The following is a 10045-nucleotide window of genomic DNA, read 5'->3' on the forward strand; positions in this document are numbered from 1 at the left end:
TGTACAGGACAGAAGCTAGAGGCTTCCGCCCATGTAGATAGGGGATCTGTGGCAGCTTGAAGCACATTGAAAAGCACAAGAGATGTCCGAGATTGTGAAAAGAGGTTTATAGCAATATTTCTGCTAAAATGATCTACAACAGAACAGTAAGTGCACTTAGCAATTTAACCAAGTCATTAAAACCTGATGAATAAAGACGGTTCCTATCTTAGAAATATTGTTTCAAGCTCCCCAGATGTGACAATAGATGATCTTTTGAACCACAGACTTTTTTTCTTCTCCTAATATGCCCATCATACTAGCTGCCTTGCAGGACACATGCACATGTACAGTATCAGAAAATGGTTGTTACAACCCTGAATTTAATAACACACAAAAAACCTTTCAGTGGCCTGCTCCTTTAAAAGGTGTGTTTAAGTATAGGCCTCTCATTCTCCCTTCATTAAGATCTGATTTTGGCAAACCCACAAAAAATTATTTCTGTGTTTGTCATCCAGTACCACTGTATCTTCATGGTCTCGCTGCAGCAGGTTTATTAGGTACTGTCATAATTAGGCACTGCATTCTTCTTAATCTCTGAAATTTAAAATACCTAGATCTAGGAGTGCTCTTTTGGATTATGTTCCCAAATGAATTTTAAAACACCTCTTTAAACTCCAAGTGGAACTTGCTTCTGCTTTCAGAAACCAGAATATCCTCTCAGGGAAACAGATGAAAAAAATCCACACGTTTAACTCCCTTCTTACAGCAATACTTCCAATTCTACACAAATGCTTAATGGCTCACTCAGGAGCAAGGGGATAAAACATACGTAGCAGGAGTCCACTGGCAGTGCAGAAATTACAGATCTTCAAAGATATTGCAAGAAAAAGGAACAACACTGTGCTGTGGATAACATATTCTTGATTTAAGATTAAATATATTTTGGAACGCAGCAGCATTTATAGCAAACTTTTATTCAATAGTTTTAAAAGTGTATGGAAATTTTCATGAACAAAGAGTTACTCAATGGAAAAAAACTTCTTTTCCCCATTAAAAAGTTCTTCTGCAAGAACATCCATTAAATGCATTTACCTACAGTTATCAGTTTTAAAATGCATGGGTATTTCTGGATTCCTTGTATACATACATAGCATTTCCATAGTTAAGAAGCTATTGTCCTGAGCAGTGTATGAAGAGACATCATTTTAACTACCTAGTCACAGGACATTAATGTAATTGACAACAAGCACAGAACAATTCATAGACTTTAAACATTTAATGTGCCTTTTCATCAAGGAAGGCAAATGATAACTGTAGGACTGCTTAACACCGTCAACGTCAATTTAGTATCATGTATTTAGATCTGCAGTATAAAGACACGCACAAAACATTTTTGTGGGGTACATTTTGTTACAATAAACCGAGCTTGTATTCCATCATCGTGTGTGGTTCTCCCATAACCTCACTCTGTGAAGGATCTGGAAAAGACAAGTCAACAGCATGAGGCTTTTACCAAGCTACAAAGACCACCATTAACTATGAACACCACCATACTTCTTTTTTTCTTTTCTTTCCCCCTTCATTCTAATGCTTAGTGCAACAGTGAGAGTGTTGCACAATGCAGGTCTGTAACTCCTAAGTCTCTATCCAAAGCAATCATCAGATAACAAATACATCTGTCCTGGAACAGTGTTTCCTAAGGGGACACACACACACACTTCAAGTAAAACCAACCAGTTCTATGTAAGCACTGTCTCCCAGAGCCTGAATCTCAAGGCCGGTTGAGTCGTGTTTAAAAAAACCTCAAGTCTACTGAAGCTTTTCCTCACAGGTGCCCACATCTCTTTCCAATGCAACTTCTCTGCACAGGAGCTCACACTCCAGCCCTTCTGTTAGTTGGGACATATTTGTGGTTTCTCTTCTCCACCTAACCACCTAGATTCACAGAAATTCTATGCCCTTAAGTATCTCTGAGATTTCCTCCATTCTGTAAAGTATGGTTGACATTAGCCACTGTACTCAAAGGTTATCGAGGAATGTGCAGAGGACACAAGAGATACCAATGCTAACAGCATGAATTTCATTTCCATACAAAAAAATAAAATAAAAAAAATTAAAAATTTAAAAAAAAAAAAAATCAAGGCCAGAAAAAAAAGTTGTGTCTGCACTTTGGAAGAAATAGGACTTTAATTTATGGGTGTATCAGAGTGTTTTCCTTCCATGCATAAGGCCTATTAATGCCTTTGATTCCTCCAGCGACACCAAAATTATCTAACCCAGCCCCAGCTGATAAACAGAACCTTACCAAAACCACATCTACCCCACTCACTCCTAGCACTCTGTAACTACGTAACAGCTTGTTGTGAGTAATGGTAAATAATTAAATTCCTATAAATTACACTTGACATTGTTCTACTCCGAACCACAATGACCTAAAATTCCTTCCCTTGCTCCCTGTAAACCAATCCCAGAAAACAACTCCAGATTTACCTCATGCCTCTAGACTCCCACTTACCCCTCCACTATTTCCAGTTTCCTATCTCCCTGGCTCTTTTAATTCTCCAACCCCACCTCAAAGTACCCTCTGTCTCCTCCCATGTCTTTAACAGCCAGCTAGGAAAAAATAATTTTTAAACTATTTTTCCAGGTTTATTCTATTCCACACATTCTAACTGTCAGTCAGTAGTCCACCACACAACTGCAAACTGTTGAGTTAATTTGAGGGAGCCTTCCCCTACCACATCTCTGATTCATTAGTTTGGTATCTTTCCTCTAGCCTTTCTATCTTTTTAATTATAGAACTTACAAAATCTTTGTAACCTCCACCTATCAAAATCTACACAAGTAGTTCAAAAGTTTCTGCGGCAATGGGCATAAAACATAAGTGCATAATCTTCTTCTACTCCTGAATTTCTAAACCCAGCCTACAAGCAAATACTGGCTTACTCAATATTTCAGAGTCATTTCCACACAACTAGCAGCTGAACCACATTTATTTCTCCTTCCTCCAGTGCTTCTTTGCCTTCAGGAATTTAATTTTTTTCTTTTTATTTTGTGCATTTAATTCTCTTATTCCATGGAGGCAAAGAAATTCACAGTTCCCAAATTTTACTTTTAAATGTTCCCATAACATTCAAACCAGAATGTATTTACCATTAAGGATATCCTCAAAACTGATGCATTCATTATTTCCCCTCAGAGTATCCAGTCCTATGTTTGAGCTGTGAAGAAATGGGAGACGCTGGACCTGTAAAAAGACAACAAGAGTTCAAGTTTCTGCAGGTCTAAAATTGAGGGGGTTTATATTTGGATTTTTCAGCCTGAAGTGACTCAGAAAAGTGACAGGCAAAGTCATGTCTTCCTTCAAAAACAACAATGAAATAAGAGAAGTACTGTCACACACACATAGCAAAACCTACTTAACACCACCACCTTCTATTGTTTATCTCTGTTTTGAAAAGACAGCCCTTCACTAGATTTCTGGCTTTCACTGCCATATAGCAACTACAGCAAATAATGTAGTTAAAAAAAAAAAAAAGTAGGGTTTTTTTAATCCTCTGTTATCACATAAAACTGCGGAGGCTTACTGCAACAAACACATCAACACCCTGAGGTCAGTACTGGGCAGCTGACATATACTGCAGTGTTTGGAAACCACATTCTAAGTTTTCTACATCTCTGACACAAGTCAGGAAAGTACGTGAAAGAGCTATATTGATTTTCACATCTACACATCACCCTCCTTGCAATTGATCTAAATCATAATTGTTTCTCTGATCCCCACCAATTCTTAAGGTTCAAGTCCACTCCCAGTTACTTTCAACACCCTCTTCTCTACCCTTCACCCACAGTATTATGAAAAAATGTCAAGTGGCACACAAAGCATTCAGATTCTAAATATTCTGAGAATGGCGTATCTGTACTTAAAACTGCATTCACTACTAGCAGCAATACTTCAGTTATACCATGAACATATTTTACAAGCATAAATTATAATGTAGCAACCTCTTTACACACAAAATATGTCAAAGATTTCCATAATCACTACTGGTACAATTTTCAGAAGTGCAAATACACTATTCCAGTAAATATTTTACAAAAGTGAAATTAAACCTCAAAAGAACTTGTGTATCTAACATGAAGCTGAGAGTGAAAAACCTTCTCATCACTGTATTTCCCACACCCATCCCCCAAGAACACCTGTGAAGGCACAGTATCAGGATACCCTCACCTGCCTCATTAGCCATACACTTGTTAGCCATGTGCTAACATCAGTTAGGAAAAAGATTTTTCCTTGTAAGACAGCACAGCTGAGATCAAGGGATGTTTTCATACATCCTGTCTGACTTTCACATCTTCAGGACCAGTAATTTCTGCCAGGTTTAATGCAGTTCATTGTGGTTCAAGAGCTGATCCACTGGGAGGGAGTGTAAAATTGCTCCAACTCACTTGGAAAAACAACTCTTAATAGCTTGAAAACCTTCAACAAACCAAAAAAAAGCTTACTAGGATTAATGAGCTTTCTTTGTTTACTAAGGGACAAAGTCAGCCTCCCTCCAAGTTACCCTCCGTCCTAGGTGGTACCAAGGAAAAGGAGAGACTCAGCTTCCCAATTAAGAGTTAAAGCCTTTGAACTTAACTCCCTTGTAGACCTCCCCTGATCTTCCAAGAAAAGCTGTGGAACAATAATAAGCACATAGCAATTCACATCACCTCTGTATCCACTCCCAAATCACTACCTGCTTCAGATCCCTAAGTCTCTTTGCCCTACAGATGTGGAGATTCCTTACCATGAAGATCATACGTTCTACAGAGGAGGGCATTAATTTTAGGAATTCATACTCAACTCCTCCTGTTTTTCTCTGAAGGCTCACAGGAAGTTAGTCCACAGAAAAGCCAGAGCAGTTACCACTTCACCAAATAACCAATAAAAGAACAGCAGCAGAAAGTCTTTAGCATACTGACTGTTCTGCGAACTATTAATTGCAATGTTCGGTTTTAATAAAAGCAGTCCAGTGAAAGAATTTCTTTTGGCAACATAAGGTATTTCAATAAAGACATCTCTCTGAAAGCATGTTCTGAGATAAAAATTTTTTCAAGTGGTTGAAGTTATACCAGTCAGATAAAAATGCCTACCTGTTTCACTGCTCTGAATTCCATCTGCAGCTTTAACGGCGCATGGAGTCCTTGTATATTTCTCAGCGTGGCAAAGTTTGTTTTATCTTGATTTAACTGGAACTATCACAAACAACATCGATTTTTATTTTAGAAAAAGTTACTTTCAAGTACAGCCATACAAGAGATTTCTGACATCCTACTTACATGAACATGCTTATTAAACTTGTATATAAAAATGCAGTGATTCTGTCATGTGTCTCATGTACACAAAAGACAGTGATGTAGTAATATTTGTTTTATGAAACTGAAATAGCTTTTTTTGCTGGATTTTATTACAAATCAATAGTAGCAATTTTATTTTGTTATTTTTGACAAGCAGGACATGTAACACCACCAAGTGGTGCAGTTTTGCACTACTTTACATTACTACAGTATTGTCAGCACAAAGTGGAAGCTAAGCCTAGTTTAAAGTAAGAACACACACTTGAAAGCCACTACTGATGTTATGGTTAGCCATCAAAGACTACTTGAAAACACTCGAAATACTTTTCTGATCAAGTAGGAAGACAGAGCACCACATATACTCTGTATGACTCCAAAAAGCAAAAGAAAGCTCATAATTCCGCCAACTACTCTAAAACTGCTCAGTAAGACAAAGAAAATCTACTTTGTAAAGGTAGAAAAAGTGCTGTCTCATGAATACCGAAGAACACAACTTATGCTTAATGTTAAGCTTGAGTAATCCAGTCTCAAATTTGGCTTTTATAGCAGTGACCCCATGCCTGTAATGCTGACACAATACAATATTGTAAAGTAAAACAAAAAATACAAAGCTCTTCTTTTAAAACCTGTACTCAATCACCATGACAAAAGCCTGTCAGTGTGAGAATGTCATCCCGCTTATGCGGAGGGATCTCAAAAATGAACAGGAAAATAGCATTTATGGCAGTAAAACCAACCATAACTATCTCAGGCTAAGATAAGTCTTTCAAATGTACATGAAAATAATTCTTAAATAGGCCATAAACTTAAACTTACAGAAAAACTAACCAAATAATATGTGGAAAAAACAATGTAGAAGTTTCACATACTTTTTATGGGATCACATTGCCTGTTTTAATTATTTCTGTGCATTTCTTTTCTCTCTAGCATGTAATCTTTTAATTATGCAGGTTTTATATAGCAAAAACGGAGTTAAAAACTAAGTTATAGTGGTCAGTTGTAAAAAAAAAATCAATTGACAAATAGCTCTGAAACATTTATAGTATTTATAAATCAGCTTGTGAAGTTGGTATCACATTAACATCATCCTTTGAACTCTAGACAATACTAACACTGGTCAGAATTTGACTACATTAGACATTACATTCAGACCTCATCATGCCAATTAGCTTAGCAATTTGGAATATTATATCCAAATACTGCCTTTGCTTCGGGACATTTTATTACATCAGATCTGACAAAACAGGCACCAGAGACAAGATTCGGTTCAATGAGCTATTTAGCCAAGGCTGCCAGTCTAGTCTCCCTTTACTTTCAACCTATGGTCCAGAGACCACTCTTAAGTGGTCCATGAGTGATGACTAAGCAGGACAAGATTGCATACACTTATGACAAACTGTATGTGTAGGAATTCTAGATGGGATCAAGTAATGAAAAGTATTTATGTGTTCACAGATTGAAAGTCTGAAAATGAAGACATTGGTAAACCTACAGACAAAATGGGAGGATCACCCTTCCAGAAGTGACAGGTGTGTCCCGCACCTAACTATAGAGGCTGCATACACAACTAGCTTAATAACTTTTAGATGACTGAACCTTACTAAGTAAATCCCTACTTGGCAGCCCACTTACTTGCTTGAAGTGGGGAGAGTCACAAGTGGAAGGTTAACATTAAACAAATTTGCCAACAATGTTATTTGTATAAATAAAATGTTACTATTGTTGAATACCTTTATTCTGTTAAAGGCAAGACCCTGCTCATTACTTGCTACTGCACAAAGGACTCCAGGTAACCACATTCTTAATTTAAACTTCATAATTAGTTAAGAGTGAAGATGGCTGCATTTGATGTTATACTTACATTTTTTTCTGACAACTCCAGTGGGTGGCTGGGCAACAATTCATTTTTCACACTTGTAAAGCTAGAAATGCAAGTAAAAAAATTGAACTTCAAATAAATCAGGATATCATTTTTTAAGTTGCATTCTAAACCTAATCTCAGATACAAACATCAACCCGCAGAGACATAAAATTAGCACAGTCTGAACTCAAAAAAAAAAAAAGCTTAATAGAGAGGCAGCAAATAAGACCTCTAACTACATCACTACCAGAAGAATTTAAATTTCAGGCATCCTTTTTTGTTTATGTTTGACAAAACAGAATGACAGGTGTTCTTCCCTGACCCTCTTCAGAAAGAGAGAAAAATATTAACAAATGAAAACATCAAAAGTTTAATTATGTCCAAGCTACATGCTATCTGATTTTAAAAGTCCCCAAACTTTTGCAGCTGAATATTGCACATACTTTCCTCCCTCTCCCATAGTTGTATTACATTTTAACCTCCATGAACTAGGAGTTCATGCACTAGGTGCATTATCCAAGACGTGTAGATAGTTTTGCACTCATGTAAAATGGCAAAACCCAAAGCCACTATTTTTCACTATATTAACTTTACTTTTTGTACCAATGCTGAAATTAACCATTTCCCACAGTACTATGCCACACTCATATATGTGTATATTAAAACTAGCGTACATTTCATAATACTTTGCCATCTCTTTTCTAAAGAGCAGTATCACACAGGTAAAAGTCCATTAATGTTATCTACTTCTTGAAGTGATGTTTCACAGAAAATTCACACTTGAAAGACAACCTGATTAAACATATGGACTTTAGGCTACAGCTTTTGCGATTCACCTTCCAAGAACCTTCTTTAAAAAGCCAACATTTAACACATACTTTCTTCCTATACTTTCTTCCTATATCTGAAGTTCAACACTGGCTAGGGCATAATTCAACAAGAAAAATAAAGCATACCCTCTACGCAGAAGATCATGACATTCAAATGGTCCTGAAGCTGAAAATTCAGTAATTGAGATACTATCCTTCAGCAGACAAGAAGTGCCTCTGGAATTCTGGAACAAAAAAAAAAAAAAAAAAAAGTGAGAATTACTTTAACAGAACCAGATGCCTTTTGTTTCATTTGCCTGGCCTAATGGCCCAAAGTGCTCAAAAACTCCTTAAACTACTCATGTACACGTGCTACGCTTTGAAGTCTCTTTTTAAAAAAAACCCAAAACACTAAAACACCAACCCCACACTAAATTAGAGTTCTTTCAGAGAGTCTGATAACAGTTAAAGATATTGAGAACACATTTTTTGGATCGGGCTGGAATGATTAAACTCACGTTTACCCCTTGTTCATTCCCACCCTGGGCTGCAGGGATGGAAAGGAAGAAGGCAGGTCATGCTCAGCTGGCAGGACAGAAAGGAACATGTCTAAGCATTCTTTCATTTACTTCAATACAGACACAATCAAATAAGATCAAATTGATTTTATCAACGGTTTAAAGCTGCTATAAAGAGGACCAGGTGTATTCAGCTGGTCTAGCATGTCAGTTAACTGAAAGAGCAAAGGAAAAATAGTAACTTGTAGCAAAAGACCACAAAAACACCCCTCCACAGACTTACTAAGTAAAGCCATCTTAACCCAGACCACTAATTTCATGCTAACCTACTCGACTTTACTGAAGTGATTTTAGGATTGTTCCTACAAATTGTTCCACCAATAGGCAAGTGTATAATAAATTCTGGAAGGTGACAACAATAATCTCAGGACGCTGACAGTGATGAGCAGTGCAGGAGTTTCCTCCAGCAGCACTACCAGATAAAAAAAAAAAATCATGCTTACATTTAAGGTCTTTTATACTGACATGTTAATTGTCAAAAACCTGACAGCTATTGTAAAACCCTAAAATACTTGTTACTACGTGCATGTAAAGCGTCCGCCAACTAACGGATTCAACAGTGACCAGACCTTTCCGAGAGTGCTGTACGTGAAAGCACTGAAAAGATGCACTACCTGGAAGATGTGACAAGATAGAAGACCAAGGTGAAAGTCAAAACGTAAGGAGAAAACCCTTAAGCACTCCCAAAAAGCAACAGTCTCAAGCCACGACAGTGCCTAGGCCGCCTTAGGCAGCCACAGCACTGCTGACCACTACAAAGGCTAGAGGCACAGCCTCCCCCCTCAGCAGCTACAGCACATGAAGCCCCCGGCTCTGGGAGGCTGGGGATTACCAGGGTTGTCACCCTCCCTGCCCCACCCCACTCCCAGAAGAAGGGCTCCAAGCACCTGCATGACTTGTGTTCAGTTTTGGGCCCCCCGCTACAGGGAAGACGTTGCATTACTGGAACATGTCCAGAGAAGAGCAGCAAAGCTGGCGAGGGGTCTGGAGCACAAATCATACGAGGAGCGGCTGAGGGAGCTGGGGTTGTTCAGCCTGGAGAAGAGGAGGCTGAGGGGAGACCTGATCGCCCTCTACAACTGCCTGACAGGAGGCTGTAGGGAGGTGGGGGTCGGCCACTTCTCCCTGGTAACGGGCGATAGGATGAGGGGAAACGGCCTCAAGTTGTGCCAGGGCAGGTTTAGGTTGGACATTAGGAAAAATTTCTTCACCGAAAGGGCTGTCAAGCATTGGCACGGGCTGCCAGGGAAGTGGTGGCGTCCCCATCCCTGGAGGTATTCATAAGACGGGTAGGGCCAGGGTAGAGTGGTGGGATGGCAGGGTTGGGTTAACGGTTGGACTTGATGATCTTAAAGGTCTTTTCCAACCTAAACCATTCTACGATTCTGTGCCTGGCGGAGACCGGCCCGCGCGGGGGGGTACAAGGGACGCCTCCGACCCGGTGAGGGCCCCCGACCCAGCAGCACGAGCGCCCG

The 10045-nt window shown here is 38.8% G+C and overlaps 1 protein-coding gene across 1 annotated transcript in view; it reads right to left on the reverse strand.

Moving 5' to 3' along the window:
- Window positions 1-10045, reverse strand: part of LOC104133698 (proteasome maturation protein) — a 10410-nt gene continuing 365 nt past the window's right edge. Inside the window, exons 2-7 of the mRNA XM_035902560.1 lie at window positions 9120-9184; window positions 8140-8237; window positions 7184-7244; window positions 5119-5220; window positions 3136-3229; window positions 1-1460 (exon numbers count right to left, since the gene is read on the reverse strand). Of these exons, the coding sequence (XP_035758453.1) occupies window positions 1393-1460; window positions 3136-3229; window positions 5119-5220; window positions 7184-7244; window positions 8140-8237; window positions 9120-9184 (488 nt within the window). The 3' untranslated portion in view covers window positions 1-1392. The remainder of the gene's footprint in view (window positions 1461-3135; window positions 3230-5118; window positions 5221-7183; window positions 7245-8139; window positions 8238-9119; window positions 9185-10045) is intronic.

The sequence above is a fragment of the Egretta garzetta genome, unplaced genomic scaffold (genome assembly GCF_000687185.1).
Source record: "Egretta garzetta isolate BGI_Z169 unplaced genomic scaffold, ASM68718v1 scaffold279, whole genome shotgun sequence".
NCBI lineage: Eukaryota > Metazoa > Chordata > Aves > Pelecaniformes > Ardeidae > Egretta > Egretta garzetta.